Source organism: Notothenia coriiceps, unplaced genomic scaffold, assembly GCF_000735185.1.
Source record: "Notothenia coriiceps isolate Sejong01 unplaced genomic scaffold, NC01 NC01_scaffold00035949, whole genome shotgun sequence".
Taxonomy (NCBI): Eukaryota; Metazoa; Chordata; class Actinopteri; order Perciformes; family Nototheniidae; genus Notothenia; species Notothenia coriiceps.
The window spans coordinates 116859-134838 of record NW_011368650.1 but is presented as its reverse complement, the minus strand read 5'-3'; the positions used below and the strand labels follow the sequence as shown (position 1 = coordinate 134838).

At 39.2% G+C, this 17980-nt stretch overlaps 2 protein-coding genes across 2 annotated transcripts in view; both read right to left on the bottom strand.

The window, feature by feature from the left end:
* Nucleotides 1–6198: 6198 nt before the first annotated feature.
* Nucleotides 6199–13419, bottom strand: arsh (arylsulfatase H). Its single transcript, XM_010791878.1, has 11 exons — nt 13335–13419; nt 11913–12053; nt 11493–11614; nt 11247–11369; nt 10623–10825; nt 9418–9638; nt 9157–9293; nt 8757–8894; nt 8373–8532; nt 7790–7911; nt 6199–7109 (listed from the first exon to the last, which is right to left on the bottom strand). Exons 1-11 carry the CDS (start codon nt 13337–13339, stop codon nt 6700–6702), a joined length of 1782 nt encoding a protein of 593 aa, XP_010790180.1. The 5' UTR covers nt 13340–13419; the 3' UTR covers nt 6199–6699.
* Nucleotides 13420–17371: 3952 nt separating this feature from the next.
* The window catches only part of LOC104963316 (fibrous sheath CABYR-binding protein), a 16049-nt gene continuing 15440 nt past the window's right edge, over nt 17372–17980 (bottom strand). The window contains exon 11 of the mRNA XM_010791892.1: nt 17372–17741. Within this exon, the coding sequence (XP_010790194.1) occupies nt 17713–17741 (29 nt within the window). The 3' untranslated portion in view covers nt 17372–17712. The remainder of the gene's footprint in view (nt 17742–17980) is intronic.

Genomic DNA, 17980 nt, shown 5'->3' with positions numbered 1-17980 from the left:
GCAATTATTCCCTCCTGCTCACATACTTCACCTGTCTCCTCTGATTTTCTTTGCCAATCATTGCGGTGTGAGTGTTTTTCTCAGTTCCACCACCTGTTCATTTATCTGTCAATATCCCTTTCATACGATATGAAACAGTATGACAAGAATCCATTTGCTCCCTCCCCTTTCTTTCTCCCTCTCTCCCGCTGTAACTCTCCTATGAGGGAAAAAATACAGTTTTGGTTCAATTTGTCATCAGCAAGTCTGTATAATGTTGGTCACACCCTGCACACTCCTCCTATTGCTCAGGCTCCATTCTCCGACCTTTTATTCCCACCATGATTCGTTCCATCACACACCACCCCTCCCTCTTCCGCTGACCATCGCACCATGTTTCCATTATTCATGCCTGCTCCTTGTCCTATCGCTCGGCTCCTCACCAGCCTAGAGCCTGTCATGATGAGTTATTGAGGGAATATCTGTTCCTGTAGCTGTGCTTCAAACTGGTTTCAGCTGTTCTTACTTGCACTTAAGGTCTATATTTAAGACATGTTCTCAGGACTTTGGTGCTTTTGCTGTTAACAATATGCTTTTGTTGCTAATTTTTCAATATTCTGTTTGATTTGAATTGTATTTAAATCCGTTCAGGAGGAAACGTTCCGCTCTTGAGGTAATAATACGGTTAAGTACCGGTGTACAGTTTTTAATACAAACTCTAACAAATAAATTACTTTTAAATGTAATCCGTTTGCTTTTTCTTCCTGCAGACATTTCAGTTCTTCCTCTTGGTTTAATTTCTATAACTAAATTGTATTATGTCTTTACTTAAGTGAGATTTTGCGCCCAGAGTCCTATCCAAATTTGCTTAATAATAATTAGTGTCACACATTTTCAAGTACTGTATGTTCTTTCATTGAAAAATTCCCAAGGTGGTGTAGCTTGCCAGTTTTTCTTTTTTCTTCTGCCTACCCTTTCTGAGTTCAAACATGAAAGCTAATCAGATTTGCTTTTGTTCTCATTTTAGAGTGCCATTACAGTACAACATCATCCAACCAATAACCCTGAGACTTCCACCAAACATGTTGTATTCTTTGACATAATTCATGTCAGGCTACACTGAGTGCTCAGACAAAGAAAAAGTCTAGGACAAGAAAATGAAAACTTGTCTAATGACTCTGTAGGATGAGTGGATATACAGGCTATGCATGTAGTTCAAAAAGCCAATTGTACATATTGACTAACATCACCATTCATCTGCAGTCTAGGTTGGAGAAGACGGGAATGTGTCTGTGCTTGAGTGTGTGTGCTTGTAGATGGAGGTGTCAGATGTGGGAGTGCGTCTCACTTTAAAAAGCTGTAATTCCCCTAAATTACACACACCGCTCTGATGCATCCTATAACCGGGGGTAATTTAGCATTTTGCTGCAGTCGGTCTTTTTTTTCAGCCCCTGAATCAAAGCGTGCCCCGGCATCAAAATGCCTGAAAGCTGTTGCTCTACAGTGCTAAACTAAAAAACAGATGAGGGTGCTGGAGCCACATTCTGTCAGTTTAAGAGGACAGGAAGAGAGAACTCTGTATAGGTGTGGGTGTGGGCGTATGAGTATAATAGGCTACAATTGTCCCATTAGCCTTGTTATTTAGCTATCTGTTCCTCATCAAACCCCACCTCACTAAACACTTCCTGTCAGTTAAGAGGGGGGCTGAATGTAAAAGCTTGTGGGGGGTGGTGTGTGTTTTTGTGACTGTGAAAGTGCATTTGTGTCACTTTAAGTGAGAAAAGGTGTTTAAACATGTTTACATTTTGTAGTTCGATTATATCTGCAAAGGAGTGTACATGTGTAAATGTGTGTGTGCAGTCCCGAGGCTCTGTCCACCTGTGAGGGCTAATATTGACCATATGGTACATAACATGAAACACTACTTACACCAAAGACACACCACACTAAACACACAAATGCACAAAAACACAGCAGGGGTCTGCAATACGATTTCCCCACAGGTCTCAGAAATCAGAGTTAGATCTACATTTAGATACAAGAGCAGAAGACAGACATGCAGAGATTGAGAATGGCTTAGAGTCAGTTTGAGTTAGTGGTGTGTGTTTGTGTATAGTGAAAGTTCCCCAGCAGGGAAAAAATGTCATCCCCCAGAGCCTATCTCACACTGTAATAATTTGTCCCAGTGCTGCTGGAAACACGCACATATATAATCTCACAAACTAATACGTATATGCCGGGGACATCTGCCTCTGCTGCACTGACATCCATGGTATAAATACACACACAGCTACACATGCAAATACATTCTCATCTCTTCACTGTGTCCCTACAAATAAAGAAGTATACTGTCTGCATGCACACTCACATAAATCTATTTGGCATTAATAGCAGCATAAACACCTCTGTTGTGATCTTTAAAAGCTTAATTTATTCACCACCTTACACACTCTGTCTCGTTCCCTCTCAATGGTGCTTTGCAAAAACAATCTATTGTGGTACAGCAGGTGAGAAAAAGTAAGTTACTCTGAACAGATAGAGAAACAGACATTGGTAAATAGATAGTGGCTCAAAATGTGTCTTTGGCAGGTTGGTAAAGAATGTAAGATAAATAAGTGGTGGAGGAATTTAAGTTGTATACAGCGTGTTCTTCAGAAATCTTACATCTGTGAAATCATTTTCCTTTTAAGGTATTTATCCAAAATGTAATGCCTACAGTACATGGTGGTCTTCAGGGCCACCAGTTTGGATAAGCTGTCTGGTGTACCGTGAGGGAACCAACGTAATGCACAGCTGTGGACAGTCTTTGGTGTAAAAAAAAGGCGCACCTAGAAAAAGACCCACCTAAAAAAATCAATGTCAGTTTTAACCGTAGGCAATATTTAGAAAATGTTCACCGCTTGAGAATGAAACCCTTCAAAACACAAAAGTCACACAATAAAACAAACTAACTAACCCTTTAAGCAGCAGTGCACCAGTAACTTGTGCAAGTCAACATTAATGTTCTTGCTAAATTAATCTGCTCGCTTTGAAGAGAGTTAGATAACAGGTTTGGTTCCCTTGCCGAAAAGGCTCTGACATCAAAATATAGCATACGCTCAAACTGAGATATTTTTACGTGGACTCCCTTTGAGGTTGCTAAAAAAGTGTTGCTGCTGTCCCTATCCACAGCAGAACCTTGCTTCACTTCCCTGCCATAATACCTGTATTTTTCACCAAACTGGGCCTATATTTACTGTGATACACTGACTTAGTACCTCATACAACCCCACGATGAACAATGCAAACTATTCCTTTAATACTTAAACTTTTTAAATTGGTGTAGTTCCCTATTATGTTTCTTTGGGGCCTTTCAACCCATTGCAGAAAAGTTAGCTTTCATTTTGAGGAAATAATAAAAGGAATGAAAGGGCAAAGAGTACACACTGTGTTGGGCATGGACTGTAGATTGTAATGGTGTGTGATGGCTTGACCACAGAGGTCAGTTATGGTTTTAAGAAAACCTCAGCCAAACATAACACTAATATGGCTCCTGACTGGCCATGGAGAATATGCCCTCATTTTCATCTATATAAATAGATTTTCTTTTTCTTTACTTCCCACATTTCCACAGCCAACAAACCGCTCCTGTGTTTGTAGGTCTCTAACTAGCTTGTGAACTTCTCACTTTGACACTAAAATAGTCATTGTACTCTCGAGGTAGAGAATGGTGAGTTAAAAAGGGTATTTACCCATTTGAGTCTGCCAGCCACAATATCTCGGTTTGACATTTTTGGGGAAATCATGGTAAAGTAATCTACATATTGTTCCTATTTTTAAACAATTGTAAAATGTAAAGGAACTACAGATGCTGGTGATCCCAATATTAAAGCTATAGTCCAACATTTTTGGAATTAAACATATTATATAGCTTCAAACAGCAAAAAAGCTTGAATGACTTTCTTTTCTGGCTTTCTAAAGCTGAAACACAAACAGAAACGATGTGTTTTTAGGGTAAATTGCCCACTAATCCATCTGCCTGGCACTTCTGTGCAGCATCTCAGGACATACAGTATGTTTGCCAGCTTTGGTCATTAAGCATGGCATATTTTAGTTACATGGTAGCTGTTTTCCCCTAATACCATTCTGTATGCTAAGCTAGGCTAATGGCCTGCCAGCTCCAACTATAGACTTCAAGCACAGACCTGAGAGTGATTTCAATCTTCTCATTGAACTCCCAAAAAGAAAGCAACATTTAGCTATTCTTGTAGTGTTTCATTTTTAAGATGGAGTGACTTCCGGTGAAATATTAAATCACAAAAGTGAAGCAGCAAAATAATTACAGAAAAAGAAGGATGGAGAAAGAGGGCAACAGTTTACAGAGCTTGTTTGCTGTCACTCAAAGACACTAATCCTTCCTAATGGAAAGAACATTGCGGTGTGTGTGTCTGTTGGACATTAAAATTCAACATCAGAATGTTTTTCAATCATTTAAACTTAAAATATTGACCACAACAAACATCTTCTAGTTTTGACATGTTCAGTAAATTCAAATGGCAGTGAAACTAATTTCCAAAATAGAAAACAGACTTCCCCCAACCAAGATATACTGCAACAGATGACTGGCAATGTTGCTGTTAAAAACGTTCTGCTCTTTAATGAACACTACTCTTAGCATCACCCGAACCGTGAGCACAAACCCACAACTAATTAAAAAAAAACAGCCCCCAAGCTGTTACTGACATGGCTAATATGACAGATGTATTTTCATTGTGTTCAAGCCGCCATGCTTTCTAGCTGTATGTGTGTTTATGTGTTTTCAAACAGAGGGTTGTAAAAATGCTTTATGGCATCTCCCGAGAACAGTGACCTTTACAAAAAGCCCCTGATCGGTTCAAAACAACATGATATACTGTGTGCATGTGTATGCACAACCGTGCATGTGCATCTATGTCCATACACACATGCATGTTTCTGTGTGGTTATGTGTGTACCTGGCAATGTGCGTGGGTGTGCGTGTGTGTGACATGATGTACAGCCAGTAACATTCTATCCCATAGCCATCATTAACTTTGACGTACAGCAAAATGTCGTTATGTATGGTCGGCTGCATGATTTACTGTTCGAGATATAATGGAGTGGCTACTGTAATGAACTTGCGGAGTGTTTGATGTACGGTGCTCTGCTGGATGGAGAGAAGTAAATACTATGACCGTGATGGCAACAATTACAGTGATGATAATAATGATGACATTCCCTTCCTCACTTGCAGATGCGGGTGACGTTTCTGGAGGGAGGATGAAGGGAGGACAAGAAGGAGTAGGAGATGAAGAAAACAGTTTAAGGAGATGGAGGAAGAGGAAACAGAGAAGGGGAGGAAGGAGAACGGTCGTAAGCTAGCTAACTTTGATGTTTTGACAGCCAGACACTGCTGGAGGGAGACCAGTGTGAACGCTGAGGATGATGTTAATCAACGATAATGACACTGATGATAGAGAAGTTCACCCAGTCTTTAAAGTATTTCATTACTAAAGATCTGTGACGCTTCAGGATGTCCTTGTGGTTAAACTAGGACACCCTGGTGGACAGCAACCACCCTGCCTCCGTGTCTTTGAGCGATGCTGCTGACCTTGTGCTTTGACATTCCTGAAGGGGAGTGAGATAAAGGAAAATTCCCTTTCCGAGATCAAGAAGTATCATATTGTTACCAAAACGATTTGGATGAATAAGAAGGGAGAAGTGACGAGGGAGAATTTTAGGGAGAAGCTAATAAGGAGGGAAAAGGAGATTAATTTTAGAGATCACTACTGGGAGGTATTTTTTTGATGGCTAGAGCTAAAAAAACTAAAATGCACAAGGAGAGGAATTCCTTTTTTAACCTCCAGCTATCGCTACTGATGCAATATTATATTTTTACAGCAATATCAAAACATGATATGCTTCACATTTGCTCGTGTATACCGAAGACAATGTAACCTTTTTTTTAAAATGCAAATCATCCTGATATTTAGAGATTGAACAGAGCTTTAAAACCTGCCTGGAGAGGACTGAGCTGCAATCTCACCCTCAACCTCACACACCTCCTCCCCTCCCCTCTATCACTCTCTCTCAAACACAGAGCAGAGCTAACTGTCACCCAAACACAGTCTGACTCTGCCCTCTAATGGCTAAACTACCTTCTGGAATAATATTACCCTGTATTTTTTAGTGAGATGGAAACAAAGCAAGTCAAAAATATACACTCAAATAATATTTAACGAGTATGCATTTTTTTTATACAATTGTATTATGTCACAAAGTTAAAGCACTGCATGTTATGTTCCTTACTTATGGAAATAAATAAGAGCACCAACTGCACAGATCATTCGGTTAATGAATGACACAACAGACTTCCTACAGTATCCATGTATGCAAAGAGGCATCATCTATTTTGGCTACTATTGCAAGTATGTACAGTACAGTGTAATATAGCACAGGTATAGTGAACTCAGTATATAAATTGATTCCTCTGTTTCAATACATTTCAAATATTTTGGGTGACAAATAATTGCATGGTGCAATCCATTGACTTTTATGTTGGGCCAAACCTTTCCATGTAATATCTTTAACATTTTTAAATAGCATCTGGCTCTATTCCTGAAACAGGTATAAACCCTGTCATAGATTTCAGAGGAGCAACACTAAACCCAAGCTGTTTTGTTTTTTTGCAACAGTTTGAGAGTGTCTGGTGGAGTTTTCTCTTTAAATATTCTTTGTGTCCTCTTTGCAGCCGCAGAATGGAAAAGTCCCACAGCAGGGCTGAAGCCAGGGTCTCCACATAATCTTTTCCCATGTCATCTGATTTTGAACGCTGTGTGCCTCTGAATTGGATTCTGAATGAGTATCACCAGACACCTGCTGGTGTGTGAGGGTATTTCGATGTTTCTCCACAGCTTTGGCAGTCTGCTCGAGGATTTCAGCATATCGCGGCTCAGTGTCTGGGGTCAGCGGGCTGGACTCTGAAGGGTCGTGGAAAAGGTCGTACAGCAGCGGTGGGTTGTGGTGCGTCACATGATCTCCATGACAAAGACATACCTTAGTGTCATAGCATCCACCGGCTCCAGGTGGAGAAAAGTTGGGAGTAAAAAAGTGCACCTTGAAGACGGAGTCACCTGGATGGAAACACACAACAGAAGATTGTAACTTATATACTTGTAACAGTATGTTAAATTGTACTGTGACAAATGAAAGACCAATATAACATTCACACATATTTCCCTGCAGTTTCATAGATAGCCTTTAAGCGGAAATCTGCCTCCTTTGTTGTTTTATCCAATCAGTGTTGAGCAATGAACCCCTCAGTGGGTGTGATATTGACTGATAAAGTGTTGTTTACAGCTGCATAAACTGCTGTTCTTCCGGCATCCAGCGTGGTTATTTGACATGATAGTGACACACTTACTGTATATGCAAGGAGAAACAACACATTATTTCAGCTTCAGTCATACTCTAGATACCGCTGAAATACAGAACTTCCTCGATCTGTTGTAAGATTTATTGTGAAAATACCTTTTTAAAAAGGGCAAGAGCTGCATTGGCCTTAGAATATTTTTGGTTGACAGTGACCCTGGGCATCCACAAGAAAGTTGGTGCATTTTTCTCTTTAAATTTAGTTTGAGTACTAACAAGTTTGTTTATTCCAGCTTGCTTCTGTGGTATTCTATTTGTTATTGCCTGAAGGTAATGTTTGATTTCAGTGGCATCAACAAAGGAAACTTTAATTGCAGAATAAAACTTCCATCGCCCTTCTAACTTATTGAATGTATCTCTATGTCGACATGTGTGAATTTACTTCCAGCTGGGTGCCAGCGTACTGCATTCAGATTAACTCCACAGTAGTGGAAGAGGAATTTGTGCTCTGATCGCTCTGCCTTCCCCTCCAATAGTGGCATGAGGTTATAGCCGTCTGATTGTCTGGGAGAGCGGGAAGAGAAAAATAAAAAAAGAGGTAAGAGGGGAAGCATGAAATACAATTGGGCAAAGGAGACAGTATTACTGCAACCAAACATGCAGAAAGAGATTGTAGACGTTGTATTGATCATATTATAACTATCAAGAAAACCGAGAAAGTAAAAAAGAATACTGTATGTCACTTACAATGCTGGAAAAATAAGCTAAATCAGTTTCTAGCTGTAGTTGTTTACAGGTAACAAGGTACTTTTGGATCCACACTGTAATTATCTGGATACCAAACACCTACATTATGTTAGGAGTAATTGTGTGGTCCTGTCTCCCCTCTTTTTGTAACTGCAAACAATGCTTTTGTGAACTGTTGTTTTCAACAAATTCAGAAGCTTTAGCCTTTCCCACAATAAAACTGTGGAATAAAATGAATATGACTCACACAATGTAAAGAAGGCAGACATAATCTTCACCTGTCTGGTTTAGTGTCCTTGGCCAAATATTTCAGTGTTGGATAAAGGTCCATGAGGCTCGTGGGTTCGTCCACTACACGTCCAGCGTCCAGTCTGCCAGGCCAGCGGAAAATACCGGGCACCCTGATCCCCCCCTCCCACGCTCCCATAGCTTTCCCACCTAAAAAGGTGCATAATCAAGAGAAATTACACAACATAAAATCTCGCTATATTTGAATGAATGCAGCTTACAATATAGCGACATTTCAACCAAGAAACAAACCACATCTTTTGGTCAACAATCATAAATACAACTTTCTATACTGAAAATAATGTTTTAAATGTGGTTGTCTTTATCAGAAATGCCAATTAAAGTGACGATTAGATGTGAAAGAGGATATGTACCTTTATACATGCCGTTCCAGCCTCCTTTCTGTCCGGTTATGGAATCAGCATCCTCGAGGTGTCCACCATGGTCTGATGTAAAGTACATCAGGGTATTGTTGGCTAGGCCGAGGGAGTCCACCGTCTCCGTAATTTTACCTAGAAAATATAATAATATGGCATTAGAAAAAAGATAGAGGGTTCAAACTCCATAGACAATATGATTGCTCGGACTTTCTTGATGGTTAAAGGACAATTCTGGATTTTTCCAATAGTTTTGATCATTTCTAGTGGTTAACATACTGTATAGAACCCAGTGATGATGGGATGTTTGTGCCTGTGAGAAATGTTACACAAGGTTGTTGACAGCCAATCAGTCTGGTATTTTTTACCAATTGTTACCAATTGCCAATATACCCACCAATCATCCAGTCCACTTCTTCAAGGTTATCACCATAGCGACCATGGCGACTTTTACCAGCAAAGGCGGGGGTTTTGAAGAGTGGCGTGTGGACATGGGCCAATGAGAAGAGGAGAAGGAATGGCTGATCAACATTCCTGAAGGGAAGAAGAAATGCATTTTTAGGGTCAATTATGATGAAGCATAAGGAGAAATTCCTCATTTTTTACTTGGTATGTATTTTATTGAGGTACAGTATGTATTGAAACAGTCAACACATACCTCTTTATAAAGTTTTGTGCTTCTCCCAGCAGCCTCTGGGGCAGTGTCTCCACTGTCATAGGCTGTTCGATCACTTCTTGGTCCCTCATGAGGATGCAGTTCCAAGTTCGCAGGAGTTTAAATGGCATATACCATACAGAGGTTGCTAGGATACTGACAAAGAAGAGTGCTACCAATATCCACAGGCTGACTTCAAGAAGGCCACACATACGGATACACACCTGCAAACACATAACACATGCAAACACCCAATGTGTTTAGAAAACACACAACAAATTCAACCATTGTAACGGAGTACACAGGAACAACATGAATGAAACATTATTTGTATAAAATATGTATGAGAAATTAACATTATTTCGACTTTTGCAGTGAGGGAAGGGGAAACATATGTCCAGTTAGAATTCATTCAAACAACACCGCAAACTAAAACCTAAAATTTAAAACTCTAATGACTAAATTAACATCTCTCTGATATGTACTCCACCAATAGCAAACATTGTCAATTCCACTATTGCAGGATTATTTTCAGGACTGTTGCACTGCGTTGCATCAAACACGGAATTGTGTAATACACTTTGTATTCCTGTGTGGATCTGCAATTTCGCGATGTTGCCACTAGATGACGTCACAAACCATTTCTAAAGAAGTCACTGATTTTCACAAGTGAACAAGAAGAACATTGTGTCCTTTGTTCATAGATACTGTGCACTATTTACATTTAGGTCTGAAAATAGTTTTATAGACTTCTGTCTTCCTGCTGAAATGAGTTCTCTATTTGTACTGGTTTACATTTCCTCTTTTGAAGCTGTTTGCTCTACCTGTGGCACAGCTGGTTCCTATTAATCACACAGGTACATACCATTGCCAAGACCTCACTGAGTCTCACTATTTTCTTCTTGCTCAATCATAAAACAGGTTTCCAACTGACATTGAATTCCACAATTGCCACCATTGTTCCCAATCTATTTGTCTACCGTTGTTCCTGTCTAAGTGATTACGCATAAGTTATTTAGCTTCAGGGTAAAGGGTAGAGCAACTCTTTGTCTTCCAATGTCTTCCAGTTCATCTGACAACCAATACTTATCCTATCTTAGCCATCTTTTTTATCATATTATGTGTCTAATTATGTCATTTCAGATACAAATTTGTGAACATTTTCTAAGGAGAGAAATCAAAACTAACCAACTGAGAAAAGCACCCACCAGTGTAAAAAGACCAACTCCAAGAAACATGGCCAGACTTCGAAGTGCGTGCTGGAGGTCTGCCAAGACATCATTCCCCTCTCCGGGCACACAGTCATTGAACAGAGTGAAGGGCAGGCCGTAGAAGTAGCTGAAGCCATGCTGATTGGGATGGTGGCAATGGTCCCCTCTTTGTTCGCAGTTAACACCCAAGTGCCACTTACCTGCAGAGACACAGAGAGCAAAGGGATACTGTAGATTAAGCAGTACACACTCAAAAACAAAAAGACAGCTCAGAAAATTGATACTATAGCATTTTACATCTGAACAGCCACAATAGCACGATGTACAGTTTATTCCAAATGCAAAACCATACGTGTGCTACACCTGGCAATGCTTGTTAGGTTGTTGAACCTAACATGCCCTCTCAAATTGCCTCCGTGTGTGCAAGTTAGAAGAGATTAGACATTGTTCCTATACTTTATAATTCATATAGAAGACAGGTCAAGCTCACACTCAATATTCTACACATTCACACTTAGCTTTGATTAACCAAGCAGATGCCATTCTGCACTGCTGACACTTTTTAGGCACCTAGATGATGAAAAGGACCAAAGAATAATTGACCACACCATGTTCTCTCACCCACTAAGCCGGTGGTGTATCCTTGTTGCTGGAGCCTTTTAGCGAAGGTGGTCTCACTGGGTGGAAGCCCCCCTGAACCTCCAAGGAACAGCAGCACCTGCACACGGCCGATGCTTCCTAGTCCTAGTGAACAAACACATGAGAATAAATACATAAATATGGAACATATTGTCAAACATTGCTGCACAAATATGCACAGCTTTCTCCCATTTTGCATTGGAAAATATGTTTAGGATGATCAGTTACCTGATCGGAGTGCATAGCGCCCCGTCATAAAAGCGGCCCGGCTCGGGGTGCAAAGAGGAGCAGCTGCAATGTGCTGAGTCAGCTTTACCCCTTCAGAAGCAAGTCGGTCAATGTTAGGAGTCCTACAGGCACAATAGGTAAAGTTAATATGTAGAAGAGAGTATATTAAATTATTAAATGAATAAACATTAAATGACTGGCAGCATATAAGAGTAAAACAAGAAACAGACCTAGGCCTTCTAAATGATGCAATAAGATATGATGTTCTTTGTTATCACAGAAAGGAAAATTGTCTTGCAAGAAAATGCAACAGGCAGTTATGACAATAAATGAAATCAGATAATAAAAGAGAACAAAAGCAGACAATAAGTGAACAAACAAGAAAGGAAAGAGGATTATAACACTCAAGTTTGAAATTACCTGATGGTGTCATTACCGTAGCATCCTATGTCCCCGATGCCAAGGTCGTCCACCATCATCAGGACAAAGTTGGGCTTCCTGTCTACCTCGTCCCCTGCTGCCAGGACAAGGTAGAATAGAACATGTGCCAACACAGGAGACCTAAGGGAGGAAAAAGAAAGGTATTATGGCTGAAACTAACAGCAAATTCATCGATTCTCAACTAATAATCAGTACAACATTTGAAAATCCAACATTCTCTGAGTTCAACAAACCTTCCAGCAACAATACAGTGTTGAAGTTGGTTTTAGTTTGGATACTCAACAGTCATTGACTGGCTGCGTGCAGGGATGTCTAATCTTCACAGATTGTCAGTCAAAGGACCACATTATTTCACTAAGGGTACCCCAATAAATTAACATTTGAATGACCAAACCAATGTTTTTTTTCAATCCATAGGTGTTAACTTTCCCATATTAGTGAGATGCATGCTAAATAAAATTAGGATAAATGTGTTTTGTGTGTTTTTTTATTACTGATGCATCATGGATTTATTTAATAAAGATAATTATGTTTTTTCAATAAACATGACATTTGACCAACTGACTCACAATCCACAGCAGATATTATAACAGCACTGGGAAAGTAGGACACTCCTCCTTTTTTAAAAATTAGTCCACCTTTTTCTTTCATGGGAAAGTTTTCCAATTACATATACATGAGGTATTATTCCTACATTGGTGTTGCTTTGTGTCATTCAAAGAGTAATGTATTGATGTTCCCCATTTATTTATTCTTGATTTTATTTAGCCTTTATTTATACAGGTGTAAAATCTCATTGAGACACAAGGTCTCATTTTCAAGAGAGACCTGTTCAGTGGTAACACTACCACACAAAGTTACAGACAGACAGGACACTAAACACAGAGGCAACACTAAAATACAACATCGTGGTTTCCACCTAAAACAAACCTTACTGCGATAGCAATNGAGTATGATGAAGCCCTCTGTATCGCGAATGTCAACGGGGGGGGGTAGTAGTAGAGTGCAGAGCTTCGTGACCACAGAGCGTGTGAACGTTGTGATCAGCTGTTTTAGCGCAGTGCTGCTGTACAGGCCGACGTTAACAGCAGCCCTGTCTTTGCACACGGAGACCGACTCCGTCGTCCGGTGATCCAACCGCTTCACATATACATCGGTACGCAAATGCGCTTTGTGACACAAGTGACGGTACGCATTTCAGATTGTTGCCGCGCATGCGTACCTGCGTACCACTTATGTGCACCCCTGTTTATAATGTCTTCAAAGCTAAGCCTTCGATTTTAGATTGACGCATAATTTAGTGTGTTACCGAATCAAGCTGTTTTACGGTAATTCAGTCACAATGCATTGCATGGTGTGTTGTTTTAAAAAGCCAAAGGCAAACCTGCCATGTAGACTTACCACATCTCTGCACAATACAGTTATTCATAGAACTACACAAATGTGACGCATGTCCTCCTCCGCTGAAGCCAAAGGAAGCGCGCGCAGTCCCTTGGCAAATCCTGACTACAGTATTGCTTGGTTTATGAACGCACAACACAATTTGCCGTAATGTGTGCTGTAAAAGCGCATGTAAAAGCTATATTTTATGGTTTCCAACTTTGATCAAAAAACTACAAATAAGAAAGAAGCTCTCTCTTTATTTTCCGTTTTCCTTGTGAACTACTAACACAAACCTCTTTAGCTACTTATGTATTTGTATTTCTTTTGTATTGTATCTTATTAAGCTGTCTTTGTCTCTTTTATTGCTGTAACAAATGCAAATGTCCCCTCTGTGGAACGAATAAAGGTATTATGATTTTGATTCTGATTAATATTAATTCTAATTAATATAAACTTCTTTAGGTTATCTAATCATGAACTTATAAACCATCCTGCTATTGTATTATATTGTTCCATACTGTATGGAATTGTGAAATGGAAAGGTAACACAGTTGGTTTACTCAAGTACTTGCTTGAACACAGTTTGGATTTTTTTATGATTTGTATCTTACTCAGGATTCCACTTTGTGCAACTTAACTTCTTCTGCTCTTTTGAGAGTGAAAACACTCCACTAACTTCTCAAAACCTTTGTGGGACTTCCTGATCCCACAGTGAGGGAAAACTGGTTTAAATTACCTATACAGTAAAGATATCACGTTTACTTTTAACAAATTACAATACACTGGATTTAGGTTTCGTGAAGGACACGAATGCAGGCTTCACCTCCGGTATGTCAACCCACAGACACCAACACCAGAGAGATTTATTGATCCAACCATGAAATATAATTAGATCTAATTTACTTGGAATGAAATCAACCCAATTACTGAGTATATCAAGTAATCAAAGCATCATGCCGTGCAGGATTTCATTGAATTCTTTACTGATCGTGTGGTTATTATAGAATGAAATGAATATGTAACAGCTGCAGGTATTATGTGTGAATACCGTTGGCAAGGAAAATCTCTGAGACTCCCACATTTTTCTTCTGAGGGCCTCGGGTGTGCATCTCAATGAATCTGTCGCCATCAATCATTCACCAAGCTAGAAACGTTGTACTTCTTACCTCCTATAAATAGCTGACATATCAAGCATTTCAGGTCATGTCCCATGATGCCTCTTTTTTGTTGTCCCTGAGCTTACCTAACTTTCAAAAAGCCCACAGGAAATAAACTTAGTCACAAAGATAAAGGTAAATAGAGTTCAATGCAGAGACACAGATATTAAATTCAGATGTTTTTTGATCCAAACTACACATTTTTAAAGCATTATTTATATCTTAACTGTAAAAATGACATTATTTAAATATCAGTTTTTAACATCAGATTCCCATAAAGCTGTAAAACTGTGTCATACACACTCATAAAAGATACAAATATTTGGCAGGGAAATAAAACACCAAATCCCACGAAAACGGTTTAATTGACTCCTCAAACATTATTTACACAATTCCAGAAGAACAACAAGTGCCAGATGACAAAAAATGAAAAAGACTCTTCCAAAACTAAATGAAAACTTTAAATAAAAGTAGAAGACACTAGTCTATATCGAAAATGAATTGTCTAAATATGTTTAATAAACCAAGATGTATACAGGATAGGAAAGTGCTTCTCCTATATAGTTTGTGTTATTTGAATCACCTGCAAAAACATCTCTGCTTGTTTGACTGTTTACTTTCCGATGGTGACATTTTGTTCTTTATTTCCCTCTGAAATAGTCAAGAGGCGGTATAAGGCAGGACTAGTCAGCGCCATGATTGATGCCTTAGCATTATCTGCAAAGTGCACTTCAGGACCCGATAAGTCAACAACTTCCTTGATTTTACATTCTGGTTTGGAAACTATGCTCCAATAGTTTGCTAACAAGGAATGTGACTTCTTGGGACTAAATGTGGCGTGGACCATGATGCTGAAAACACGCGCATTCCTTGTGCAATTTTAAGAGAAGTATTTTAGTCTTCTTTTCATTAAATCAGTCCCAGTGAGGTTTCTGAATGTGCACTGCAGGCCAGCAGAGTGTTTTTGTTGATTCCTGTGGCACTTAATGAAGTGCACAAAGACGGCGAGTACTGCATTATAAAGGAGGATGTTTTATTTTGAAGGCATCAGTGGCTATTATCTGAAAGCTTGTACTGTTATTTTGTGTGTATTTTGTGCATTATCCTTATAGCAGATGCAGTAAGAGATTTCAGACACACTCTTCACTTGGCTCCAATGTGTCAAGAGAAACTCCATCACAGATAACAAGATCAGAAGGCATTTCAAACTTTGGCCCGGCATCCAGCCCACAGTTACACAGTAGGATAAGTCAATATGTGACATCACAGACTATTATATTTCGGCTTGAGGCTAGGCTGTTAGCAACAGTCTCTGTCCTGTATTGCAGCTATATGGTGCTTTACAAGTAACACACTGTACATTAACTGCAGCACTATGCAACCTCTGTAACCCTTTTTAAGGTTTAAAGGGGGCAGAGCAAGTACAAAACTGCAAGGCAACAAAAAGACATTCAGAAGTTAACTTTGTTTCTGCTACAGCCGCAAAATAACTGTTTTTTTTTTTAAAATGCAGTAGCGCTGTTTCTGGGGCATTTTACAATGATATTCACAAAATACCACAGCAACAAGTTGGCCGCTGCTAAATGTAAAATTCATATACAAAAATCACAGGTGAATGATGTTCTTAATGTGGAAATATGAATGATACAAAAGCACTGTGACAGCAACTGGCTTGCTCAAATAAAAAGACACACAATGAGGATTTGACTGCTGAAATGTGAGGCTGTTAAGAGTTTGGAATGCATTATTTGTTTAAAATACTGGAAATTAAACAGCAAACCACCCACATATGTATACAGCAGCTGTCACACTAACGTAACAGTTTCACATTCACAAGCAGTTTAAGGTAAGGCTTTTCTACCACCAAAATGATTACGACTCAAATAACATAATACATTCCTCAATTGTCTAGTATCTTTTCAATACATTCAACTACTATTTTGTCTGTTTTCACTTTTTTTTATCCCAGCTCTATTCCCTGTGTGTCTGTAGATTGGTCAAGCCAGGCTGTGTCAGTGAAGGCACTATAGAGGAGAAATTACTGCATCACAACTAGACTGACACAGACTACATCAGAACAATTTCTAATACATTACTACATGACATCTTTGAATTTGTCCATGTCAGCTAAATATTCATCCATTGACAGAAATAGAGTTGGACTAGACTTCGCTTCAGCTCAGTACATTTCAAAATATAGATCTATATATAATTGTACAATATCTTATAACATTGTAATACAAATTGATTGTTTAATCAATTTGACATTAATTAGTTTGTATCATTTGTATTTGATTTATAATTTCACTCTTTCACTCTGATTTATCGAACTGACTGAAGAGAAGTGGTAGTCCCCAAACAGGATTTAAAACTAAGCCCCATCACCAACTAAAAAAAGACACACAGACAAAACAAGAACACACTCACACACACACACACACACACACACACACACACACACACACACACACACACACACACACACACACACACACACACACACACACACACACACACACAGTGACATCAGTGGCCCCCTGAACACACATTGGACCATACATTCTAGGATTATAATCATACACTATTTTCCTTGCCAAGGGCAGGAAATACAGTTGTACTTATTGAAGCCCCCTGTTATTCATCTATCCTGCATTTCTAACGCAGACAATACAAAAATGATTTAATTAAGTGATTGTTGCCAATGGATTTTTAAAAGCATATTGGTGTCTCAAACAATGACAGAATAAGCTAAATAAAATCCACTTATACGATTTCAGTAAAAGGTTAGACCTCTACAACATCAATAACTTTCACTGGTTTATATTCACATTGAATTACTAGAACTAGATAGTATCCATAGAAAAAGGTAGCTCTATACGTTTGCCATTTCATGGTTGATTTGAGATTAAATCCCTTTGATGTCCACTTTCATGATTTAGTTTAAAGTGGAAAGATGGTCTAATTGTTTCAATAATTTCCTTTGTAGTAACAATCCTAAAACCCCCTTTGATTCTCTTATATTTACTCCCCACATATATGCACACACAAGACTGAACATACAAATGCAATCTCTCTCTCTCTCACACGCACACACACAGACACGCACATACACACGCACATACACACACCCACAGCTCTACTCGGGCCTCACAGTAATTTAGCTCTACAGATAGAGCCTAACAGTGAGATTGCCACTTTCTTGCCGGTTGTTGATCCAAGCTGTCATGAACATTGCTGCTTTAGGAGGAGTTTAGCAGGTTGCTAAGGACTGCAAAAAGAAAGAGAAAATGTCAAAAAATGGCAGATGATTATATGTGTTTCATCTTTGTATCTACTTGTGTATGTGTGTGTGTGTGTGTGTGTGTGTGTGTGTGTGTGCGCGCATGTGTGTGTGTGTGTGTGTGTGTGTGTGTGTGTGTGTGTGACAGGGACTGTGAGAATCTCGTTATTTTCCTATCTTCCTGTGTAAATCCTCCTAATTCCACCTCAACTCCAGCACTCCATGAC

Coding starts and splice junctions, on each gene's coding strand:
- arsh (XM_010791878.1), bottom strand. Junction 11,615..11,912: donor TACGGTAATGACACCATCAG/GTAATTTCAAAC, acceptor TTGTGCCTGTAG/GACTCCTAACATTGACCGAC. Junction 9,639..10,622: donor GAGTTGGTCTTTTTACACTG/GTGGGTGCTTTT, acceptor ATGTGTTTGCAG/GTGTGTATCCGTATGTGTGG.